This window comes from Corvus brachyrhynchos, unplaced genomic scaffold, assembly GCF_000691975.1.
Source record: "Corvus brachyrhynchos isolate BGI_N302 unplaced genomic scaffold, ASM69197v1 scaffold14, whole genome shotgun sequence".
Taxonomy (NCBI): Eukaryota; Metazoa; Chordata; class Aves; order Passeriformes; family Corvidae; genus Corvus; species Corvus brachyrhynchos.
The window spans coordinates 13440320-13467463 of NW_008239110.1; the positions used below are offsets into that span (position 1 = coordinate 13440320).

The following is a 27144-nucleotide window of genomic DNA, read 5'->3' on the forward strand; positions in this document are numbered from 1 at the left end:
GGCCGGGAGGCTGAGGAGCGCAAGCAGCAGAGCCGGGGAGGAGGAGGAGGGCAGCGCCATGACTCATTTGCAGGCAGGTCTCTCCCCGGAGACTCTGGAGAAAGCCCGGCTGGAGCTGAACGAGAACCCCGACACCTTGCACCAGGACATCCAGGAGGTGCGGGATATGGTCATCACCCGGCCGGACATCGGCTTCCTCCGCACCGACGATGCCTTCATCCTGCGGTTTCTGCGGGCCAGGAAGTTTCAGCACTTCGAGGCGTTTCGCCTCCTGGCCCAATACTTTGAATATCGCCAGCAGAACCTGGACATGTTTAAGAGCTTCAAGGCCACAGACCCGGGCATCAAGCAAGCGCTGAAGGATGGTTTCCCCGGCGGGCTGGCCAACCTGGACCACTACGGCAGGAAGATCCTCGTCCTTTTTGCTGCCAACTGGGACCAGAGCAGGTAAAAGCAGGCCACCTCAACCCGCTCTCCCCCCGGGCAATGCGTGGGAAAGCCGTGCCAGAGCAGAGGGAGAGAGGGTGGGCAGCAGGGACACACCCGGCGCTGCCCACAGGGGGCTGGGCAGCAGCCTGGAAGGCAGAGGGAGAGAAGAAAGAAGAAATGTATTTTGTAGCTTAGAGCCCTTTCAGCCAGCTCATCCTTTGGGGTGTGAATTTTGGGAGGCAAGTAGACACTGCTGGCGTGCTCTTCTCAGCTGTCTGCTAGGAGGTTGACACCCTTCTGCCTCCCCTCAGCCGAAGTGGGCTGGCACGTAGATGATGTGCTTATCCTCCAGACAAAGGCTGGTTGCACTCTCGGCTGATCTTTCTGCTTCAGCACACACAGAGCGGCTCAAGTGCCATGGGAGAAAGTGGGAGATGCTGTGTGTAGAACAGGAGTACCCATCATGGCTTTTGAGATGAAAAGTTTGCTTGTGCAGGAAGCTGAGACTCTGAATCCTTGTCCTCAGATAAAGAAAGCTCTTCCTGAGCCACCTGGAAATGCCAGGATGGCAGTTGATGTAACCACTTCTTTTCTCACTCATGCTGCTCCAAATGTCAACTCTCTGCATAATAAGATCCAAGCACACAAACCTTTGATAGCAAATTGAAGCCTACTCCCTAGAAGAGTTTCTGATCTTTTTTTGGGACTACTGTAGCCTGAAGATGACTTAGTAGGGTGACCCAAGATCTGTCTCCCATCAAGACCGTTTTTAGCAATTGGCTTGATATTATGTGACACTATTTGTTTATTCTAAATACCTTGTGAGGTGTCATGCTCATTTTCTCCTGCAGTCTAAAATTATATCCACAAAAATGGCATGATTTCAGTACATTTAAACTCTCTAAAAACTGCTTCTGTGAACACTGTATTATTTTCTTTGGCTCCTAACCTGAGTACAGGTTTAGGGTCTGAAGCACTTTTTAATGAGAACACTTAGAATCTTGCCAGTTGCCATCTTTTTTGCAGTTAACACAGTGCTCAGTGCAGATATCCTCAGCTCAGCTACTTTGAAACTTTGGGGAGGACTCAAACAGAGTGGACAGAAGGGACAAAATTTGGGGGAAAGGCATGTTTAAGTTTGCCCTTTAGCTGTTTGTTTAGCTGTCCTCTTGCAGGCTGTGTGGATTGCCATCACAGGGAGCATTCCCACAGCTCCTTGCACTGGTTGGTGTTACAGCTACGGACAGGTCTCTGCCCAGAGGGATGCTGGCCCACCTTGGCTTTCCTCTCCTCCGAACATGGCAGCCACACCTGCACTGTCTGTGGGAGAAGTTTCCTGTCCCTTGCTAGCCCATGAATCAAGTCTAGGGACTAGGGGAAAGCTGTCTGGCACAAATCAAAACTGCCCACAGCCAGGATAACAACTAGAAAGGGTGGATGAATATATGCAGAGCTGGGGCCAGCGTCCTTTTTCTGCTTTGGTTTTCTAGCAGCTGGAGCAAAAAAGCTGAGCGAGGAGCAGTGGTGATGAGGCTAAGGACTCACTGAGTGGGTTTCCTTTCCCACATAAGGACCTTCCTTGTTTCCTACATAAGGATCAAGTCAACTTTTAATTTTAAAAACAACTCCACAAACTCTTAAAATCCCTGAAGGAAGAATTAGCAAAGAAACAGATGTTTAGGACTTTTATTAAATTGTATGTCTATGATGAAGTCCCCTTGCTAAAGGTAATATGTCCTACTGTATACTGCTGTTTCTTATTAATGAAAAAATCCTAAAGCTTCGTGTGACACTTGTCACATCATCACTTGACTTGATCCTAGTCAAAAGAATACCAAGAATTCAAGTGCAGAGATAAAGTAGCATTTAAAACAATAATTGTCATGTGGAAAGAATAGGTTTATTTTCTTCTTGATGTCGGATGTGCTGATATTTAAAGTACATGAGCTCAGCTGACACAGCAATAAATTTACTGTGATCTTTTTCATGAACTCCTGTTGGTATGATTAATAGTACTTATGCTATGACAGCAAAGTGGCTGGGGTACACTGTAGTACTTACTGGACATGTTTGCAATTGGCTGCCACTGCTTTTGAGCACTGCATGCCCACAGCACGCCTCTCCTCCAGAGCGAGGGATTTGTTTTCAGATAGACCCCTCAGACAAAGCGGAGGGAGCTAAGCCCAGCTGTGGGGAGTGGCTTGCTCCAAGGCACATGACAAGTGACACATCTGGGAATGGAGCTAGGTCACTTTGTTTTCTAATTAATTTAGTGCCTTCCATTATCTGATGTTCGGTGGCTTATCCTGGGGAGCATTGTGGAACTTATGCTAGGGCTGCTGTGCAATATGTCTCAAGCTTATGCCTTAAATGACTTGAGATCTTGCAGTACGTAACCCAGTGTTCCTCTTGTAGCAACAGTGGGAGGATTACTTATTGAAGCCTGTCTTGTTATGCCCTCCTTGTATGCTTCATAAACTAAGTTAATAGAGCACAGCAAGCCTCCACATTTATCATGTATGTGCAACTTACTATGGCTAGGATGTAACAATTAGAAATAAAAAGTTCCAATTTGTTATTTAAATGAATAGCAGACATACTATAGATGATTTATATAGCACTGCCAGCCTATGATTTACATAGTTCCAATTAGAAAGAAAGGTGTGGGAGGCAAAAAATCCCTATGATAAAACAAGCCTGTGTACTAGATGTAAAATCATTAAATTAAAGCAGGGCCTAAAAACTGTACCAGATGTCCTGCCATTTGAACAACCCAATTAGACATGTATCAGACAACAAACAAACAAAAAAAGGAAAGGTGAAAGATAATGTACTAAGCAACTTTTCAGTGTGACCCAGCCTAACTCTCCACCTGTCTGTACTATTGGGAAAATGAAGATCGGGGGCTTTCCTGCCAGGAAGCTGGATAGCACTCAGGGAGTGATCAGCCTTCCCTATTGGCTTGTAGGTGTCTACATGTGTTTGAAGACTCCCTTTTTCTTAATGTGTCCAGCTGGTGAAGTTTTATTCAATGACTAGTGTAATTAACTTCAGCTCTCAGCTGCAAGGGATCTGTTGTAAGGCATGGTCTTCTGTATGCTTCCTGGCACCTGGACACACATTCCCCAGGAATATCAGTCCTTTTTGTTGCTATATGTTTGAAACCTTTCCGGTATTAGTTATCTCAGGTTTTTCCTTAGAAAGTGCATTAGAAGAGTGCAATGATACCTAGTTCCTGGCGGTGTCACAGTGACCCAGTCAGCTCACACCATCCTCAGTGAATGTGGAAATCCTCTGCACTCATTTACTGCTTGCTCTGCTGTTGCATCAGATGGTTTACAGCGGGGCAAAGACAGAGTGCACGGGTTTGCATTCAAAACTATGCTTTCATGTGCACAAGTGCTAGAAACTTTTCTTTTCCTCCTGTTAAATGAAAATTTGACTTCTGTTACTATGAGCTGGTCTGCTCCTCAACTCACAATAAACAACAGGCAAGACGGCAAGGTATTTTTGAAGCTCTGATGGAGGCAGTATGACAAAATAAATAGCAATGCTAACAATAATAACGTATTAACATTAAAAATCCCTGTTTAGCAGAGTCAATTTTTGTTTAGAAATTATATCTTCCAAGCGATAACTATTAACAGTTAACACTGTTAACTGTGTAAGCACTGTCATTATTTCTACAACTGCACCTGCTGACTGATGCTGTCTTATTGTTTCCTAGTTTTCCCCCAGCTATCCCTATCTGACTATCATCACCTGTATTTAGACTGTAGGTGTTTTGGCCAGGGAGCTTTTTCATCAATGCTAATGTAAAATTTAGATCAGCTGAATCTTCATCTGTGGCTGTGACTGTTAGACTCTGGGCTAATATATGGCATAATGAATGGTATTAAATCTGAATCGAAAAGTTAATCTGGTAAAATATTTGAAACTGTTTCTACTTTTTCTATGCATTTTTTGTAACACTGGTGGTACTTTTTGGTTTTAGAATAAGGTATCCCCAGGGCATGCTGCTGCTGCTTAAGCAGAATAGCCATAGGAGAACTTTCAATCCCCCATCTTTTCAGCATTCAAATCTGTACCCAGACTGACAAACCAAGGAGATATGAGGCATCATTTCTAAGTACTCCTTTGTGTATCTTGAGGGCTCTTGTTTCACTGAAATTCTAAAAATAGTGAGCCAGAACAGTAGTTTAGAAATGGGATGATGGCCCAGAGACTTGACCAGCTTTCTCTTTTAAACCACAGTGGCACAAGAGCTCATTTGACAGAAGCCTCTTCTTGTCCAAATGGTGGTGAGTTTAAAATACAGACTGTGTATTCTTTATATCTTTAGGACCTTCAAGAGACATATGGCTCAAATCCAAGCAAAGGAGACTTAGCATTTTTCTAGTTCACATCCTGGGAGGCAGATTCATGCCATTCAGTTTTAATTCTTAAAATAACTCAAAATTTCTTTCTTGTAGGGAGGAGATGACAAATAGCCATAGAGATAGTAGGGCAACTGTGCTAAATCAGATTATCTGTTATTCAGTCCAAAAGTGAATTGACTGGAACCAGAATCTGGTTAAACAGATGATATGGTTGATGCCACTCATCATCAAGAACATAAAGTATTGAAAACAGCTGACACAGCTGAATTTGACATGAGACATCTGTACCTTGCATTCTCCCTGTCTCTTCTCTTTATGTTGGCCTGGTGGAGATCACAGTGGATGCATACAAGAGGATGCATAGACCACTTAACTGAGAGGTAAAGGTGAAAGATCCTAGTGAAGTATCACCAAGAGTTGATAGCAATGTTTGCCAGACCGTTTTCCCCAGAAATCCTTGGAAATACGTTGAATCTGTTCATGTGCCACAGAAAAAATCTCAAATAACTTTTCTGTAAAGGGGAAGTTGCTGCCACTGTTAAATTAAAAGAGAGTGGGATGCTCAGTAAATTGTTTGTGGTCTTCTGTTCTTGACAAATAAATGTCCCAGTGAGGTATTTCCGTGGAAAGCTCTGGCACTGTTGGGTTAGAAATGGTAGCCATCACATTTGAAAAATGGGATTGAAAAAGCATTTGAAAGAATCACTGTCAGTGTGGCTACTAACTTGTCACGCCTTCCCAGGCTCTATTGCTTTAAAGTCAACCTGAATGAAAAATTTCAAGAGGTAGCAGAGTGTGTCTTGCATATCAGTCCGTTTCAGTCAGTCTCAAGCTAGGGCTCACATAAAAAAGGAACATTAAGAGTGCATTATATATGTGATAATGTATTTCCAGCATTTGTTACTCAGATTAATAACTGGACTAAAAAACTTGTCCAAGTTTTCCATTGAATTAAGCATGGTTCCAAAAATAGAAGGCATTAAATACATTTAAATTAACTGTAAGTTCTTGATTATCCTAGCAATTAGTAATACATTGCTAGCTACAGTATGTCCCATAAGAGTCTGTTTAAGCAAGTGAACGCAACTGGATTTAGCCATAAATAAATTAGGATTTATTTATTCACAGCCTGACTTCAGGCTGCTACAGAACATGCACTGCAGCCAATTGGGCCCAGCACACCCTACATACCTGACAGCACTGGGGCAGTCATTAAAAAACTGGTGCCAGGGCAAAATGAGTGGCTTGCTGTTCCCTAAGTACACGTTTTTGCTTAGCACAGATTGGTAAGAATAAAACAATACCATCTTCCCCTCAGACTTTACACCATAGTCTCTTCAAATTAAAGGCTAATATTTTCTTTTTTTCTTTTCCTTCAAAGTAGAAAGGCAGTCAAATCTGTTGTGGACCCAATTTATTTCACATTCACTAGCTTATCCTGTTTTTCTCATGTTTGACTCGTCATATTTCTGTATCTATATGGAAAGTAATTTCAGCGTGGAATAAAAGTTTCAGCAACAAAATCCTGAGTAATTTTTCACAACCTCGTTTTACATAGGATTTTGATTTCCCTAAAGTCCAGCCAAGGGTGGAGTGTATTTTATGGCAGAGCCTGTGCATCCTGGTGACACAAACAGTAGTAGCAGTGAGGTGAAATGTCGGACAACACAGGGCTGGAGTGGATTAAAGATGAGTCTTTACGCAAATAACTCTGTGCTGTGTGAAAGCTTCCATGCAGTTTCTTCAATCATGTTTTGTTTGCTTGGGCTGTTCAGCTGATACTTTCAATACTTGGCTTTTTGCACCACCTAAGATTTCATTTACCACACCACAGGTTTACATTTCTGGCTTGTCTCAGCCCGTGTTCTGAGCAAAAGCTGCTTTAAATACTCACTAATGGATTTGTCTGTCTTTCTGATGCTCAGTACTGTAGTTAAGTAAGGTATCGAAACCAAGAGAAGAGATCCAGTACAGAATGAAGAATAGCTCCTATCTTCAACTAATTGCCCTGAAGGGTATTTGAGGTGGGAGGCTTGATTGGTAGTGACATGTCCTTTTATACTTCTGATGTGGCTTTTTAGATTTTAAGAGTACTTCAGATACCTCCCTCTGGCAGAAAGAGTTCTTGCTCGCTTTTAGCCAGACCTGTTTTGTGCAGGACTTCTCTCTTTTTTTTAGTGAGTAAACATAAATATTGTCATTGTTGTTGTGGACTGTATTTCTTACACTAAGCAAACTGCAGTAGGAGTTCTGGTGATGGTGAATGTGCTATGGATTTATGGAGACCCAGCCCTGTGACTGTTATTTACTCTCTGTGGTGGCTGAAACCCTGTTCCCATTGATGCCTGACAGTTTTCCCGTTGACTTAAATGAATTCAACACATAATTAGGTGTATTTGTGTTTACATGTATACATCTTGTATTTAACACTTAGGTATACATTAAAAAAGCATTTTATGGTTGGTCTTAGAGACTGGCCTCATAAACAAAGAATCTTGATGTCTGATGCACCAGATTTCCAGCAGCCTTGTGCCACTAGGAAGCTGTTAATCCAAGGCATGTGACGTCTCCTTAAACTCCTTAGGGAGGATATTAGATATGTACATCAGGGACCTGGGACCCTTCTTCCGGGACTGAATGTGGGGTTCTGCTTTGTGGAGCCCTTCTGGAGAATGAGATCTTTTGAATGGGGCAAGCTAAATGTCAAGTAGGGTTGAGGCTAATTTTAGAATCTGAACATTTTTAATGTCTGTTCCTTGTATGAACTGTGGTTAAAATTGTCCTCGGACCAAGGCATTCCAAACTTCCTGTAAACCTTAGACCTCAGAAAAGTAAACCATTAGAAAAGAGTTAAATCTCAGAAAAGTTCAAAGGAGAGGAGTGAATATGAAAAAAATTATCCCAGTCAATAAAAAAAAAAATTAAAAAAAAAAAGGATCTCCAAAATGAAGAGAAGAATTTTGTAAAATAATGCTTCCCCTAGTGTTTTCTGGGGGAAGCACACTTTCTCTTGTTCTGACATTAGGAGAGTCCTTTTTTAATCCCTTTTCTGTGAATGCATAACTGGGAAGTTCACTGAATTTTAGTTGGCTAAAAAAAAAAAAGATGGAAAGATTCAAGGAGTCAGCCACAACAGATTAATTTCATTTATGTTATTTCCTTTTGCAGATATTTTCAAAATACAGTTATGTCCACAACAGAACAGTCTACTCATTGTATTAAAGCAAGTAAAATTCAGTATAATTTAATGTAATTTCTAAGTAGGCACACATGCTCTGTGCTACATATGCAGAATGGTGAAGAATTCTCTAGGGACTCACAATTTTGAAAACTTCTGCTTGATGCCATCATGGGAGATATTTAAAGGGCCTTGCTTAAAAATATCTGTACACCGAATATTTAACTCTTTCATTTCTGGAATATTTGTATATCTGATATTTTTCAGGTTTAACTTTCTAGTGCCTCATTTGATACCGTGATGTGGACTGGCAAATTTATGTCTGTTTTGGTAATTTAATAAAATCCTAAAATTGTAGAATGGTTTGGGTTGGAAGGGACCTCAAAGATCATCTGGATCTAACCCCCTGCCATGAGCAGGGGCACCTTCACTAGACAGAAACACCTCAAAGCCCTAGTGTGTGTCACTTTCTGCTTTTAAGATCCTTGACTAATCAGCCTTCTAAAATTGTGGATTTAAGAGAAAAAATTACACGGGAGGGGGTGGATAAGGAGAGCATGTGGAAATTCTCCTTTTTAATTGATAATTTTGTAGGTCCTATTATTTCATTCCCTTAGGAAAATATAGAAGGGAACTTTGGATCTACGCTTCTGGTATTAGTCTTGGTTTTTGGTATCATTATGATTTTAGAAAAATATAATTTGTGTAGAAGCTCTTACATAGACGTGTAATTACATGTAAAGATACTAAAGCAGCTTAGGATACTATACAAAAGTTCAAATTTGCTTTTGATGTGTTACATTCTTGTAGTTTTTTCTGCCTGGCTGATGGTCTATAGGTACATAATCCTGCTCCAGAAGATGAGCTCAACTAATTGAGCTTTTGAGGATTTCCCAGCTTTATGTACCCATGACTTCTGAGGACACACTCGCACTCTTTGATTTAAACTTCTGACAAAGAGAGAATGCTCAGAACTTCTCCACCTCTGTGGCTGTTGCTCCTTCCCTAACCAAATCTCCTCTTCCCATTCTCAGGTACACACTGGTGGATATTTTGCGTGCCATACTTCTTTCTTTAGAAGCCATGATAGAAGACCCCGAGCTGCAAGTGAATGGATTTGTTTTGATTATAGACTGGAGCAACTTCACCTTCAAGCAGGCCTCCAAGCTCACACCAAGCATGCTTAGATTAGCCATAGAGGGCCTTCAGGTAACATTATTGTTTTCTTTCTTTTCCTAATTCTTTTTCGTTTTGCAGTTCATTACAAATCTAGGTCGATAAAAAAGACCTAAACAAAACAAAATTCCAACAACTTCTGAATAGCAAGGCTATTAACACTTTAAGGTGTGGGTGTACAGCAAGCTACTGTGACAAAAGTGTGAACTCAGTCAGCTAACTGCAGTAACTCCTGATGTGTAGGCTCCTTCCTTGCTATAAATATAAGGTAACTTTTTTGTCTTTATTCCAAAGTGACTGGCTTTCTGTAAATTCAGATGGTGGCTTCTGCAACAGAAAGTTAGAAGTAATCAGTTTATGTTGTAATTATGTACAGGGGTAATGAAATAGGGGTTGCTGCTGCCATGCCAGCTTGTTTTTTTTTCGTTGATTCCTTTGGAGACGGTCTCTACATCATTTGTAATAAAGTGTGGGGCCCTGTGATTAGGCAGTTAGCTGGGACTATTTATTTACTCAAAGTTCAGCATATGCTTGGCTCCTTTTCTGGGTCGAGATTAATCTGAGCAGCAGCTTCTGGGACTGAGTATACAGTGATTTAAATTTCTTTCATCTCATTGTAAATTCACTTTATATGGCATAGGCACATTCGTGGAAAGGATACTGCATAATTTGCATCTGTTTCCTATGGTATTTTATTCTTGTTAAAATGAAAAACTCAAATTGTTAAGGTAGTTGTTTTCTGCACAAGTCTGAGTTGTCATGTTAAGAATATCTGTAATTCACTACTGTGGCAGTGTGCCTTGCTTTTAGAAGGACATGTATTCCTATTCTGTGAGGTTTCTATCATTTATACATTTTTATTACTCATAAAGCAAAATAACAGCCTTACCTTTGAACTTTCTTCACTGTGATAGTGTGATTTTTGAAAAAACTTATATAGCAGCAGGATGGAGTTTTGATTGAATTGATGAAATGGCTCAACTAATATTCAGCCTGCTGTAGCACACAGAAGGGTAGTGACGTGAGATAAAGATCTCAAATCTCATTTTGTTGTGTTTCCTTATGCAACAGTATGATTCTATTTTCTTTCGAGCTGCATTAGAAGGCAGCAGTGAAACCTGTGCTCTAGTAGTGCTGCATTTCCTTTTATTGCTTTCAAAGTTGGGGGGGGGTTTTGTGCTTTTTTCAAAGTTAGCCATTGTTTTCTGGTTTAGAAGATGAATAAATGCTTTTGTAGTATTTGTTTTCAAATGGTGGTGTTTCTTCTTGGGCGTTGTTCAGAGATGGTTATTTTGAGGAGAGCTGCAGTGGATAGTTGCATCTGAAAATGTGAAGGGTGGCCTACCAAACTTCAGGTGGGCTCTGAGACTCTGCATTCTCCTGCCATTGGTTAGTTCATGACTGAATTGAGGAGAAATCCTTTGGCTTACTTAACTTACCCATGCCGCCAGCTTTGTAGTTTCAAATATTCCAAGTCTGATGGTGGCCAACACCTATGGCATCGTTTTGTGCCCGCTGCCTTCAGTGCTGTTTACTGCAGAGATGCAAAAGTGGGCATGAAATGCTGCAAAAGAGAGAAGGAAGAGGCATTTCTGCCCTTTATTTTGGAGGAAAATGTATAGCGAAAACATCATTCTGAATGATGTCAAAGTAAAAAGTGCTTAATCAGGTAGTATGAAAAAGAACAAGAACAACTCACACACACTATTTATTTATGATCTTTGTAAACACATTCTATTTAATCAGAGAAATGAAATTTACTTTGGCTTATAAGATTTAACAGGGCTCAAGATTCTGAACTTTACCATTTGGAGAATTTAAATATTTGTGTTGCTTGGGTGGAAGGGGACAGTGTCAGTGGGATTAGTGACCACTGAATTTGATGTTAGCCAAATCCCTTTGCCTCCTGAATGAAATCTACTGATTTTGCATTATATTTGCTTAGTTTCCATGGTGAGCAGAATACTCAATATGGTACGTACCAAAGACTTTACAAGCTATTGCATTTTTGGCTTTTTACAATGGCTTGCTGTTTAGGAAATTGCTTTTGAAATCAAGGTAAGTAAATACATAGTTTTCTACTGTATAGAAGAAGATGAGTTCTGGTATATACTTTGTCTGCATATGTGTTAAATGGGAGTGTGAAAAGAATCATACCCCAAACTTACTTGGATAAACTTGAAAAAGTTCCTAGGTAGCTGTTTCCAGGAAAAGAGACTTTTGGTCATGGCATTTTTAATGTTATAGGACTGATTATCTGTAATCTGATGTGAAATTCTAGCATACCCATCACAGCAGTGCTGTACCAAACGATTGATGCAGTGTAGGTCAGTGCTGAATTTTAGATCAAATGGTTTTGCTAGACAAGAGGCAAAAACTTCATGTGAAGGTGTCGGCACTTGGCTGGGACCCTTGATGCTCCAGTCCTAGCTCATACACTGGCTGTGTGCTTTTTGAAAAAAGGAGCAACAGTCTTCCTTGCAGATGCTTGTGGCTACAGCACTCAATGTTGCTCCTCATCAGTGAGGAAGATTTGCACTTTGAGCTCCTACACCTTCCCTAATATAGAACAAGGTCAGAAGGAAAACTTTTTGAGAGCTGAAACACATGCCTTGACTTTAGCACTTTGTGTTGACTCTCCCTAGTGTATTCAATGTGTGGATGTTTGTGAATTCCAGTCTTTAGGTGCCCACTTTTCCCCGTTCATTGATTTCTGTAGCCAGACACTGCTTTTTGGCTCGTGAAGAAGCTAATGTTACTCAGCAGCTGTGTTCCTGAAAGCAGGGAGTGTTACAGTGTTGTGTGCTTCAATACCTGAGTGCCCCGATTAAGTCTCTTCCAAAAACTTTACAGAATTTTGTTTCTTTCACCAGTAATGGGTTGCAATCTGTGTGCTTCAGCTGTTTTTCTCATAGAAGAGAGAACTTTTGAGAGCTCTGAAGAAAACCAGTCCTAACTTTCCATAGACAGTGATAAACTCTGAGCAAAAAACCCAAAATTTATCAGATGGTTTCAATATAAGGAACAATTAAGTTGGCTGGAATTCATCTGGACGGAGGAAGAAAAACTGTAGAGGGAAGGTACAGGAATCTATAAAACCATAGAATCATCGGATAATTCAGTTTGGAAAGGACCTCAGGAGCTTGGCAAATCCAACCCCCTTCTTAAAGCAGGGTCCCTGGTGAGGTTAGACCGGGATACGAACAAGATCATGGGTGGCTGGAGAGAGTGGACAAGCTGCAGATGTTATTTGTTATTTCCATTTTAAGAAATGGGCATCATCAGGTGATACTAGGAGGAGACCTGGCTCTTTATAACCGTTGTACAACGTCTGGGTAACTTGTGGAACTCTGTGCTATGGGAAATTCTGGATGCTTAAAGTTTAGTTGTGTTTAGGGAAAATGGAGAGATGAACTGAGTATTAGTAAGTACATAAAAACCTTCCTTAGGCTGTACAAAGTTGGAGATGAGGTGGATGCTGAGTGGAATAATCACGTATGGCTGTCTAAATTGTGGCTGCTCTAGGCTCTCACTTTTGGCCTCTGTTAAGGACAGGATATGAGTATGGACTTTTGGTATGGCATAATTAATTTAAGTGTATATTCCACCCCTTCTTCCTGCTTTTAAAAACCTTCCTTTCATTTTACTGCTCCTGGCACTCCCCTGACCCCTTCTACCAAAACACCTAGCTGAGCACTCAGAAAGACGGAGGAGGTTCTGGTTATGATTATTTTCTTTGTGATAGTCCTTTTTTACACTAGCCCCTATACGGACTTTTTTTAATTATTGAGACAGCATTGTTTTCATAACGCAGGTGAAAACAGTTTCAAAGACTGAAAATCCAATTTGAAAATTATATTGAAACTCTGACAGTTAATAATTTTTGGGGGTAATTATAACTGAGTTTTGCAAAATGGAACACTGTAGGTATGCATGAGACACTTTAACTGATCAGCGGATATTTAGTATTCTAAAACCTGGACCACTAATTCCTTCTTAAATATTGATTTCTATTTAGTGCATAATAGTAGTTGCATGTGTGACGGATTCTTTTTCGTGTTTTCACTCAGGCAGGCTGTACATCCAAATGCTTTGCAAAAATGTGTCGTTATTGGTGGCTGAATGTGAATGCTTCTCCTCTAGTTAAAAATCTGGTGAAAAAGAGATGATACACATTTAAATGGGGAGCTGAACATATGTGGACAGTCAGCATTGTTGCAGAAGATAGAAGACTCTTGCTTCTGGGATGAGGGTGTTTACTGGAAGAAACAGTGATAGTGTTGTGGGGGACAAGGCAGGGCTTTTAACCGTGTCCTTTTTTTTTTTTTTGTAACAGAGGAAGGCTTCATACACTAAAACACACTCACTCCTGTAAAAATGAAAGCAAACCAGAAAGTAAATGAAGGCAGCATCCTTGCAGCTACTATTACTTTCAAAAACGTCTTTCACACAGCTGCTCTTGTGAGTTGTAAGAACAATATCTCCAACCAGATGTGCTGCAGCAGTGCAAGGTGGAAGTACCAGACACAGACCATGTACAGTCTGGTGATGGAAGTGACAGGACTTCCTACTTGCATTTTCTCTAAGTGTGAACTCTATCAGTATCTTGCAGGGAGTCTTGCTGAACATCACAGTTGGTTCAACAAGCACAGAGAGTGCTTAAATTTTGCCACCTGGTTCTGGACTACATCTATGCAAACAGCATGTTGCAGTGCCAAGAATTCCTGAGACAGCAACTTCCCGAACTAAGGACGCCTCTAAAAACAGTATTTTGACTTCATATAATTACGTGGTTACAGGCTCTGTGCAGTGCATAAGATTATTAATAATGAGCTGAAGGAAGAGTTAGCACTGGCAGTGAGCATCAGTGAGCTGCAAACCACAAAATAGAGCTTTAAATGTTTTTGCATCCGGACTTAAAACCATAAACCCCTCTCATTCAGCGCTTAAATTTTCCACCAGTTTTTGAGAACAGGGTCCTGACACTTTGCATATTGCTTGAGAGAATATTAAAAAGTAGCAGACTCAAGCTTTTAATGGGAGTGTCTTCCGTTTTCAGGAAATTTAGTAAATAATTTCATTCAGGTTTTGGTTTTTTTTAATCAAAGAATTAAGTTGTTTGTAAATGCTAGAGTCCCCTGAGCCCATGACTTCTCAGAGAACAGAGGGATGTGCTTGTAAACAGCTTAATTTCATACCAGTTCAACTCATGTTCTGTAGCAACAGCAGTTAAATGGGATATTTTTCCTAAGAGCTTGTTATTTTCAAGAGTTTGCATACACTTGGTCTTCCTTACTTGTAAAAAAGGCCATAAAAAGGCTTACTAGCAATTTACTGTGTAAACAGGGTGGACTGGAAGTGATTGTTATTTCTAGCTCCTCACCTGCTGTCTGGATGGGCTTAACCTGCTGGGTGAGAAGAGACTTTATGACCACAGCTCGAGTTCAGCTACAAACAGGCGTGTCTGTATAGACACAGCCATTATTCAGTGTGGTCCCAGCTGTTACCCTGTTATCTGAAGACAGAATAATTAATTTTCTTGCTAGATTCTTCTGTGATGCTCATAAAAAAAATTACTGAATGCCTTTGGAATGTTGATTTATGTATTCTCGCAAACACACTTTTAAGACAAGGGGATACCATGATCTTTTTTCTTTTTATTTTTCTATCCCCAGCTGAGAATAATTCCACTGAAAGATTACTGTTAAGTGTTTTCTAATTTGGGATGCCTACTGTGACAGGCTATGGTCTTGATTTTCAGTCACTTTTTATATATTTGGAGTCCAGCTGCCATTTATTTTTCATCAGGAGGATTCAAGACTTCAGTCTTGAGCCCCCAAGCCAGGAGTCTGAATTCTAGCGTGATGGCTAAATTAAGAGCTCATTAGATTCTCTTTGAATGCACATAATGCCACATGGGCTACCACTTCTGAAACAAATGAGAAGCAGCTAGCTAAACTCCCCTTTCCCCCCCAGAAACTCTGCTCTGTGGCATCCTACTGAAAACTGCAAGGAAGCTTAATGGAGTTAAATATCCACCCTGCAAACAACTGCTACTGGAACTAGCAGAGTATCTGCCTGCAGTAGGTTGTCATCCTCCCATGTGAACCTGAACAAGAAAGACAGAGGGCACTTTGCCAGTGGTTTGCAGATATTTGCTGTAAGCAAGGCGTGATTAGTTGTGGGGAGCTTGGCTTTTGTTCAGACACTTTGATCTAACTGGCACAGACTCTTTTACTTGTTCCTTCTGCCCTTTTTGCTCTGACCAGGCTTTGCCACAGTCCTACTGCTTCCCCAGCTCCTCAGCCCACTCCTGCTGACATTGTCTTACTTTGTACTACACTTCACTGATGTGGGTTTTTTTGTTGCTGTGTTCTGATGGCATCCTCCAAAACCTCAGTCACCATAGATGACTGCATGGCACATTAAGTTCATCTTAGACTCCCTTAGGAGATCTCAGCCTTTTGTGGTCTCTCTGGCCAGATGCTCTCCACATCTGGCTTCTAATCATCTTAGCTTCCCATCTCCAAATCTCCTTTTAACCAGTGTTCCCGTTGCTCTTCACACCAGTCATGAAAACAGCACTGGAGCGTGTGTCCTGATCTGTTCACATACCAAGTGAGTCCTCTAGACACCAGGCTGTTAAGGAAACTCTCCTTTTAGTTCCTCACACTGGAGCTGGTCTACTTGGTACACATGACTAGGTGCTCACAGGGCCAGGCAGGAGACATTGGGAGCTTCTGAGGATGTTAGTGGAATGACATGTCATGATCTAGAAAAAGAAGAATTTTCTTTTTTGAATCTGGTGTTTTCTTCTACTCAACAAAGTAGATATGGTTAGTGTAGAAACCAATGAAAATGCTCATAGTTGACATTTTTCCATCAATTCAGTCAACAGAGAAAAACATCCAAATAAAATTATTGGATCTTGAGAGAAAGAAATAGAAGAGACTCTTTGTACAGGCGGCCTGCTTCTTTCTTGAGCTTTTGCTAAATGCTAGCCACTTTTCTGCTTTTCTTTATCAGAAAACTGAATCTATCTGCATTAACTAAAGGTAGTGACTAAATTGTTCTGATGAGGCTGAAAAACTAATACAATGCTAAAGTGACACAAACATGAAGGGGTTTGTAGCACAAACTCAGTATAGGCAATTTATTTTTATTATAGGCAATTAATTCTTGCCACTGTGAATGACTTTCTATTGTCTCTGGCAGACCACAGTTCAACAACTATATAGTTATAACCATTCCTCAGCTTCAAAATATCTATTTATTTTTTGAAGTGATTTTTCTCAGTCAAGGTCTAAATATTTCTCTTTTCTTCAGTATCTTAAGGCCATAAGGGGAATAAATAGTAGCCTTCCTTGTAAGGTCACTCAGAAATAAAACTAATTTGTTGTAAATTTTAATGTTAGAGACAGAAGACATGTTTTAAGATCATAGTTCACCTTCCTGCTAAGGCAAGATTATCCCTTGCATTATATTTTCTGGTGCTTCTCACAGTTTAATTTAAAAGCTGGAAGGCAGGTCTGGCACATTCTTTGGAAACTTCCCTACGACTTCTTGCTTTTCAGATTTCCTCTCGGCATTAGTCCTAATTTTTCTATTTCAAAATGTCAACTCTTATAAAACCCTTTGCTGTTTCACTGTGTGCTGTTGGGTCCAAGAGCAGGAATTAGTATGTGACACTCAGTAACTCATAGAAAGGAATTGCTTTGATGCAGTATCTATCTGCAGCAGCAGTGATTTGGAATCAGGACCTGGAGATGTTCCTCCGGCCTTGTTTAGCACTGGAGATGGTGAGATGTGAAAATCAGTGTGATCCTCTTTATTTGGAGAGTCTAAATCTAGGTGTTTTTTTTTTATAGTGTTCAATTTACTTGTGTTATTTTATATATGCATCTTTCAGGTTTACCTCAAAAGTATACACTGGATTGTTTTTGTAATTATTTTCTGAAACCAGTCTAACCTTTATTTTCCATGATGCTAATAAATCATCTGTGATATTATTAGGCTGTGCACAGTTTTCTTTATGCTACTTTCTTCTGCACATACTGCCCCTGCATGTAGTGCCTCTGCCAGCAAAGTCTTACACGGCTCCATCCACAAAACAATACAGTGTAGGTTTTTTTGTGATTTTGGTTTATATTCCTTAGCAAGTGTTCACCTCCTATGACAATTATTTTTGTGAATCCAATTTGCCTTTGGTTATAAGCAAAATTTTAACTTTGGTTGTAAGTGATTGCTGTGCAGGAAGAACACTGCTGTCATAATTTGCTAATGTTTAAAAACAACTGTGGGAAACATCTCTGGGGGAAGCACCATAAAAATGTGAAATTATATGGCTGGTGATAGTTTCTCTCATCTCAGGTTTCCTAATCATGAAACAATTAAGACAATTCAATTTTTGTACATTTTAATAGGCATAACTGTTTAAATAAGTGATACTTTGCTGGTGATTTAAAGTAGGTCAAGAGCTGAAAGTTTAGATATATAACAAATGAAGAAAATTATATTTCTGAAGAAAAAACTTAAGTATTTATTGTTTCTAAAATCTCATACTCCAGTGTGGATAATATACTTTAAAAAAAAAGCTCCCTCCCCCAAAAAGCATTTCTGCACTCTTTTGCTGCATATTTTGCAAAGATCAGAATAAGTTCTTGAAAAACATCTCTTATTATGTGGAATATGACAAGAGTGCTTGCAATCTTTTCCAGAGTTTTCTGTAATGAAAAGGATTGAGTAGTAACATTTTGTTTACACATGATGAGTATCCAAACATGGATATGAACTGAAATCCGAGGTGGCTGAACATACCACCCTTTCTGAGGAAAATAAATTTACATTCAATCAAAAAAAAAGAATTTCACTCCGGCACCTGATAGTGAGAAAGCCTCGTGTCTGCATCTCCCCCAGCTCGGCTATGCCGAGGTGCTTGCTTGTTCTTTTGGGTTGCATTTTATGTTGCCCCTCACAGTTTAGGTTTTGACTATGAAATATGTATTCTTCTCCCTTATTTTATAGGACTGACCCTAAAATCACACGGTGTCATTGGAAAATGCAATATTTAATTGGTGATTAAAGGTTGTGTTTTCAAATGTATATGTTATTTTCCTGATCTTTTTAGTTGGTTCTCAAGAATCGTTGTAGCTGTTAGAATCTTTTGGGGTAGGGCTTCCTTTCTGATAAGAACTGGTCTTCAACCCTTGGCCACTTCCACCACTGAAAACATTTTCTGGAAGGAGAAAGTGATTCTACTGTTACTCAGGGGAGGGCCTCCCTAAAGGTGTGTTTCAACTGTGGTTTTCATTAATTCTTACCTGACACTGCACTGAATGTGCCTTATTACCTAGAAAAGCTTCTGACTTTGTTGGGATGTGCCTTCATCTCTTGCTAAACTATTTGACTGCAAGTATAATTTAGAGCGCTGCATCTTCTGGCTGAAGGCCACCGTGCAAAGTATAAAGAATCCAGTGCAAATCATCAAGTACTGGTAGTCCTCCAGCATTTTCCTCAGAAAGTCTTTGCAAGGTACAGTCAGTCCTCTGAAATCTGCAATGGATCTTTCCGGTCTTTATGCAGAAACCCCATGGATTATTCCCCAGACGTAGTGAGTCCATGTAGAAACACTGGATACATTCAGTAGTTCAAGTGCAGTTATAAACCCGGGCTTTGCAGTAGCAATTTTCAACCTGTGGAAGAGTATATGGTGAAAATGTAGATTCATTCTGAGAGGAAGATGAAAAAGATTTTGAAGGATAGTGCTTAACAGAGGAGAAAAGAGAACACTAAGGATTTTAGGAGAAGATGGGATAGTTATGAAAGCATAAGTTATGAAAGGGCAGGGTGAAGACAGACATATAAGCTGCCCTTCAGTGTAGATTTTGAAATGTTTCAAAGTAAACAATTCCATTTCCTATTTTATGGCTGTTATCAATCTCATTGAGTAAAATGTCATCTCTAAAATAAAAATTTTTAAGGCTATACTGATGTACCATTAGAAAATAAAGATTAACATTTTTGAAATCTTAGCTGTCACACATCTGCAATAACTAACCTATATAACACCAGATATTATCATTCCCCTCCAGTTTTAGTCAGAGTCACATTACATGGTGACTTTGACAGGCACCAAGTGTGCTTTGAGACTGTGTTCTTCCTCAAATTCTTAATTCACTTTCCAGAAGAATTATAGGGGTTAACTGCATACCTCCAGCAACATGTTTCCATTATGAGGGGATGCAGTTAAATAGTTGTGATTGATGAGGGATTATGTATCAGTGAGAAGCTGTCTGAGCCTCTTAACCGCTTATTTTCTCATCCTTTATCTTTCAGGGGTTTAGAGATGCAGAATTGCAAGCAAGGTTTGACATATGTTTTGGGCATTAGTTGGGATCCATTGGGTCACGCTTTTCAAGGCATTTTGTTAGGAATATTGAGCAATTGATTTTCTGTGAAAAACCCTAGGACATCTTCATACTATTGCTATCAGTATGATCCAATTCTGCTCTCCACAGAAATTCAAGACTGCTCTATTTATAGCACACTAATTGATCAGGGTAGCCATGGTAGGAGGAAACTTCAGAGAAAATCAATGCAGTATCAAATGAAAGTAGCACACAAGCCTTTAAAGGCAGCTGCGTGAAAGCCAGTTAAGAATGAATTTATTTGAAGATCCAGGGTAACATCTTGGACCATGTGTGTTCTTGCTTTAAAATGTAGGAATTAAGTCAAAGCAGCATCTTTCATGCAAGGTGAGCCTTACTATGTATTTTTTTCTTCATCCTCTTGTCCCATTAAATCTTCTTGGTGGATTTAGTTTCATATGTGGACTGTAAATGTCTTCTTTTAAGATCTCCCCCTTGACAACCTTACCCTTTTTTTTGTAATGAGGATGGCAGCCACACTGTGTAGCAGAACTGCAGAGCCTCTTGGCTGTGTGTCCAGCACTCGGGCACAGTTCCAGGTCTCATGGCTTTCACTTAAATGCAGGGAGAAGATGGTCTGTCTACCTCCGTTCTCCTTCCTGTCATCAAAATACTTGTGACCACAGTAGATATGTAAAGCATAACTGTTTGTACTCATTGCTAGTGTTTCTTAAATCTGTGTAATGGACCTTGGCTTCCTCCTCTAATTTCATGTTTTCCTCATGAAATCTGCTAAATCCCGAGCAGCCCCCTACTTGCCATCTCTGAAAATTATGGTTTTGTGGCCGATATTCTCCTTTACTGGGTGTATTTCCATGCTATGGGCTGACTGACCATCAGTACATTGCTTTTGGGCTGCTGTAGGAGGATGAAGCAAGCAACAAGCTACCATGAAGGCATTTCAGCAGTGACTTGTTTCAGAAGGAGTCAGAGGGGAAACAGATGTACTCTTTGGTTACTTTGAATGTGCTTTTTGCTCTTGTGTTTTTACATAGACAAAAGTTTTACTTCTTCTCTGATTGATGGCAAACATGGCAATGATTACAGGCAAAGCTGTCCAGGCTGTCAATGTGTCTCCTTTGCTTCAATGCTTGAATGTGCTTGCAATTAAATGAATAAAAATCTTGTTTCATTTTGCGGCATGTGGGATGCAACACTTAGATTCACTTTTTGAGAAAAAATGCACATACTTTTTTTTCAGTAGCATAATTAAAGGCATGGCATCATGAAGTAGATGTATGAATAATTCTGTTTTTCTGCTGCTTCATAAGAAAGGAGTAAATAATCTACACCTTCCACGAACAGTTAATATCTGTGGGCTAAATTTTTTTAACACCAATAGCTAAGTATGTTAATGGTACTACATCTTCTGTTCATTCAGTTTTGAGCTTATGTAGTGGCGTGGAGTTGTGGCTTAATTAGCTAGATGAATAATGTCAGAAATATTGTCAATTATCAATATGGTCTTCATCTTTCTTTAAGCCCCGACTGGGAATCCAGTTCCCAATGACATCAGCAGTTGCCGTGGTGAACGTTCATAAGCTAGTCTTTAATCTCTCATTAAATCACAGGCTAGGAAAGAAGACATGAGGACTGAGATGAAAAAACATGCATCTGCAGCACTGATGTCTTCCCTGAAAAACAGGAAAGGCACACTTCTGTGTTTTTGAAAAAAAAGAGAATATGCTGCATTGATGAGCACACTCTCAGCCACCTCTACTGTCTAAGCAACACCATGCAAGGAGAATTTGCAGAATGTAAACAGGGGTGAGATGTGTGGGGCTTGCGAGCAGCTGAAATGGAATATGACAGGGCCTGAATATGATGAATGACTCAGCTCTGTCATGTGCAAGGTTTGAGAATGGAGGTAAGGCTGGCAAGTTTAGGATCTCTTTCTTGCTACACTGGGCTTTAGCTGGACATTTCTTAGAGCAACAATCTGCAAGTTTAAGTTACTGTACAGAGGGGCACTGGAGAGATCTCCGTGTGAGCTAGCAGCACAGAGGTGATGTGTGAACTCACACTCAGACTGACTCATGGGGAAAAAGGAATGGGACAGAGGGAAGAGTACTTTGGGGCCCATGTAAATCAGGATGGGTCTTTTGAGAAACAACTCTGAGTTGGGAGGGCAAATAGAAACTGAGGTGTTACTGACAAGCCCCCAAGTGTTACGTGTACTGGGCTGAGACTGGAAGAGTAGAAGTACCTGTGTTGTAAGGGACATAAAGGTGCAGTATAAAGCTTTTGCTGTGGAACGGCTCCCCAGAGTGGCAGTTTGGGCCAATATGTAACTGTCTCATTCTGTGCTATTTTGTCTAATAGGAGAAAATTATTCTTCCCCATGAAGCTTAATGTGCTTATGTCATTACAGCATTGTGTCTCTAAGAATGCCATCACAGGAGCTGTTACTGGCACAGGAGTTCGTTTCTGCCCAGGTCTTGGTCTGCCAAGGTCTTGGTCTATCTGTCCCCACTCTGTTTGTCCTAAATCAGTCCTGCCTCCTGTATGGGCCCAGATGTTGTGCCAGTGCTTCCCTGTGTTTGTTCTCTCAGTTGCCTGCTTTTGGGGTAAAGGAGTCCAATAGCAATTTTTTTCCTAAAGTAGAAATGGGAAGCCATAATTTTGCACTTTGAAAACGGAAAAAAAAAATTAAAGAGGCAGGGAACAGACCAACAACTGCTTTGTTCTATTTTGCAAATACAGTAATTGAAAATAAACCAGAAAATAGAAAAGCAGAATCTGGAGGATCTGGTTTTTTTGCGGGTTTTTTTTACAGATTTTAAAGTTGGGATTGATTTCCTTTAAGGTTATGAAGTCTTGCTCACAAATCTTTTATGCTTTCCCTGATGCTTTTTATTCCTGGAAAGGTTTTTGACAATTTAAAACTAGTCAGAAGAAGTACACTAAGCTGTAATTTATGTTGCCAGGCATTATTAACCAAGGCCCTGCCTTCTCACACAGAGGACCACACAGATGAAACTGCAGAATAGAATTATCTTTGCCCAGGTTGCAAAAAGAGAGGTTGTCTGCGAGAGCACTCTGTCATGTTTTCCTACCAGCACCGAGTTCACACTTATGTCCTTGAAAAATACCATTTGCTCGGATGACAGACTGTCACAGGGCGGGGATGTAGGTTATTGCTGTGAGATGAGAGCCTTTTGGCGTTCTTCTGAGTCACTGGCACCATCTGTCCCTCTCCTGAGGTAAGGCCGGATGGAGCGAGTGGAGCCCTGGCATGCTGTTCTGCTTTTTATTTGCCATTCCCGACCTTGCATCAGTTGTGGTCTGATGGCAGGGTTGGTTTGGGATAACTTGCTTTGTTCCATGTTCTGCAGTGAACCCCGGGCATAATCTGCTTTGACTCACATACTGTATTGCAGGAGACATGTTTTGCTTCAAAGCAGATGGTTTCAAAATGAATGTTTTTGCTATTAGTGCATCATATTGGGCCAGGTGTTGCTAGCTTCTCTTATCCTGCCATGTTCAGAGCCTTGATTTTCTTTTCAACACACGATAAAAATGTAGAAGGGAATTCAGTCAGGATTCACATAGATCACAATTCTGGTCAGCGAAATAGTGTCAGCCTGGTTTCCCTTTTGCTTTTATTAGGTGGGTGATGTGTTCCTGTCTTTTCTCTCTTGGGTTTGATCCTTTCAACATGGACTGAAATTCACAGCCCTGGGCTCATCAAACCCATATGGATTAAAAAAACTCCCAGCCCTTAGAATAACTTTCAGGCAGCACAAAATGTGGCAGTAGGGTATTAAAGATAACTGGGTCAGGTTTCCCACAGCATTGTATGTGGAAAGATGTGGTAAGTGTTGGTCTTGCAGAAGAAGCTGTGGTGTTGGAGGAGAACAGGCTTTTACAGATAAACCCAGGGCTGTGAGTTTGCTGGCTGAGTGCTTCATGAGGAGCGCTGCAACACTAGAGAAAATAAAAACTGAATGAATTTGAACTTAGTGCTGTTAGTCAGCTTTCAGACAAGTAGTAATGACAGGTGAGGCTTGGCAGTGGAAGACACAAGTTGAGGTTATGTGCATATTGGCACAGGAATGACACTGAAATGCTCCTATGAAAACAGAGTTCTCTAGGGATGATGTTCCGTGTGAAGTGAGCAAGGAATAAGCACTGAAGTCTGTGGGATGGTGAAAAGTGACCCACAGCATTGAAACCTGGGGAGAACAGTTGGTATGGACTAGGGAGACTGGGGAGAAGGCAGAGAGGATGGATAATGCTGCAACTGGGGGCATCCTGTTTCTTGAGCATTGGCTGTAAAATAGAAATGGGATGAACAGCAAGTTATTTTAGAATGAAATATACTATAATGCATTTATATATTAACGAGAAGGAGCAGGAGGGGTGAAAGTAGGAGCTGTCACTGCAAGAAAATATCATCAGGCATAGAAGTAGAGGAGTTGGGGCTGGAAAGTCAGATTTCCATGCTGTTTCCCAGGTAACAGGTGAGTTTGTTGAGTCTGAGAGATGTCCAGGCTGGGAAGTGGGGCTTGGGGATAGAGGCTCATGTTTGCGTGTGCCATTCTCTTTGCCCTCATTTTTGGAGTCCTAAAATAGATCTAATTTCCCTTAGTGTTACATAACAGTGAGTCAAACCCAGCTTTTAAATATCTTTAATTAGTTTTAACAATCAGATTTCCAGTTAACACATTTAAAGTAATGAATGCTGCTCTCCATGCTTGCAGAAGAGGCTCGGTGGTTACCTGCAGTGAGTGTACAGATGACTTTCACCAAACCCTATTTCCTCTTGAGCTAGACAAGATGTTCAGTGCAGGAGGTCCAAACTTTCCCATCCATGATGCTGGTGTCTTTCTGTGTCTTTATGTTTTCTCTTTTTTCTCTGTGCCCATCTTCATGCTCCTGCAAGCTCTGGTGCAGCCTCCTACGCTTCCAAAGCCCTGCAGCTTTGGAGAGTTGGCAGCGGTCGCCTGTCCATGGAGATCATCAGAGTTGGTGTCAATTTGATGTGGATTTAAACAAAGCTAGGCCTGCCAGGTTGGACAGAGAGTTACTTGCTTGAATTTCAAAATTTTGACTTCTGGTTTGATTCTTGCTTCAGGCATTATTTCAGATCTCTCATTTGAAGGGAAAATATCTTCCCTACCTGGCTGGGAGCCATGTCCAGGGCAATGCAGTATGATCGTTGCTGGGAATGCTTTTCATCTGCAGCAATTGTAGGTGATGCACATACTTGTGCACATGCTTTGACAGAAAATAGCATCTGTACTTGTTATTGCTTTGTGTAGTGCTGAAAAGCACATGCCAGTTTGATTGGTATGGATCAGGGAAGAATCATAACTTGTGTGGACTATACAAAACTATATACAACCTGCTGATCATGCAACAATGCTTCTATTTTAGAAACTTTGTGCTCTATTGGAATACACATAGTAAGGTCTTTGCACTGATGCTGAGTTATATTAATCTGTCAGCACTTGTTTAACAATAGTGTTGTAGAAAAGATAATTAATTTTTTTGCAAACACATCTACATCTATATTTATGTTAGTGTCAGAGAAAACCAACACAATGAAGGAGAGTTTTATTTCAAAAGCATAAAATGCTTGTAAATAAATTTTTTTTCTCTGTGAAATGCAAAACCATGCAAAAGTCTTGATGACATTTTTTTATTTACTATGAATTCAGCTTGTCTGTTAGCCCAGCTCCTGTTCCCACTGGGGTTGTGCTGTTCACCCTGCTGATAATAAGGAATAAGTTGTTTTTATTATATGCTTATGAAGCCTCTTACACAGAAAAAGCATTCAGTAGATACTCATTAGTGGAGAACTGTTTTCAGACAGGTACGTTGTTTTGAAAAAGGAGAATGACATAGCCCAGATGAGTTACTCTTTAAGACTATCAGAAATAGTTGTTATCATCAACATTTACAACCCTGCATGTGGATTTTATTTACTTTGGCTTTATTAGTTGTGTACTCAGACTGGACTTGATTCTCACCTGATGCAGAGTGCAGCTCCTCAGAGGCAGTTATGTTACTGTAGCTTTGGTTCTCCAAAACCCATGCATTCTCTCACCAGATCTGCTGATCAGTGAGCTCTGGTGTGTCCTTCACTTGTGACTGATACTCAGATCTGTGCTGTCTTCCCTTACTTACCCCATGTACCGAATGTTGTTACTGATCCCATGGTTCTTGGTTGAAACCTTTGAGTTGCCTGCTGAGTTAATGCGAATACGGACTGAACTTAATTAATTAATTAATTATAACTTACCTTAAATAGAAATGGCAGTACATTGCTCAGTGCTGTTGAAAAGGAACTGGGATGCTGATGACCTGATGGCTAAGAAAGAAAGAATGATGCATATTTTGCATGGAGAATTACTTGTATCTAGCAGCCATTTCTAGTCACCATTTCAGACTATACAGAATGAGGACAATAAAAATTTCAATGGAGGTGGTATGAACAGAACCATTTGTGTGATACTAATTTTTGTAAAAAAAACTTTTCAGTAGAGGTCACTGTAGTGGACACAAACATCTCTCAGGACTCCTGAACATGTATTTACACAATAGTCCTCATAGTGCTTGAGTAGCCACTCTGTTTAATTAATGGTATTTAAAAGGTTTAATCTGTGTAATGAATAGAATTTTAAAAATCCATGGCTGACATTTGAAAGTGAATATATTTGTTTTGTATGAGGTGCAATAATTTAAAATTGCTTCATGTTTTCCTGAGTTTCTTGCTGGTTTATACTGGGCAGCTGTCAGTGGAGAACACCTCTAAGAGACCGTAACTGTGTACTAATAAAACAGACATGCCCAGGGCTGCTCCCTTCTGCTGCAGTGGCTATGTCCTGACTATTATTATTTTTGTTAGCCTAAGCAGATTGCTGCATTCAAAGGTCATTTTGGAAGTGGTGCTTGATTTCTGTTTACCTTCCAAATTGTTTGGGAGAGGGACGGTGGCTATGACTTACACTTTCACAGTATAGATAATTGAGTTTCTCCTCCATGAATGTTTCTGGATGCTGTTAATTGTGCAGTGTAGATGCTGCTTGGGATTTTGCAGAATGTTATTTTGTGTATTTTGGTAATTCTTATGGTACATTTTGTTAGGGAAAGGCCTGTCTCTGCAGTAAGAAATGGAGTACACCCAATAGAATCAGATTAGTGCAGGCCCACAGTGAGTTCAAGTGGGTGAGCTGTATGTGAAGAGCATTGCCTTGGAGAGCTTTGCACTCACCCCTGCAGGCTGGTGTAGCAGGACTGGAATGTCACAGAGTTAGTTGAGCTCATCAGACCCACTTGCTATTAACTCTAATAACATTTGTAGTGATGACACGGTCACATCTTGCATTGGATAAGTTGTCACGTCTGGTGTTTTCCAGTTCCTGACGACACTTTGAGGCAGTTGAATGTTGCTGTAAAAATGCTGGAGTCAGCTGAAAGTATAGAGAGGGTTTAGATAGGCAGAATGAGATTCCTCAAGTTGTTATTTCACCAAGTCATTGAGGTTAATGCTTCTCCATCCATAATGGCACCATGGGACTTTATACAACCAGAAGTGGTCAAGACCCTT

The 27144-nt window shown here is 40.4% G+C and overlaps 1 protein-coding gene across 1 annotated transcript in view; it reads left to right on the forward strand.

The window, feature by feature from the left end:
- The first annotated feature begins 58 nt into the window (after positions 1-58).
- The window catches only part of CLVS2 (clavesin 2), a 55837-nt gene continuing 28751 nt past the window's right edge, over positions 59-27144 (forward strand). Inside the window, exons 1-2 of the mRNA XM_008637808.2 lie at positions 59-447; positions 9021-9195. Coding sequence (XP_008636030.1) covers positions 59-447; positions 9021-9195 — 564 coding nt within the window. The remainder of the gene's footprint in view (positions 448-9020; positions 9196-27144) is intronic.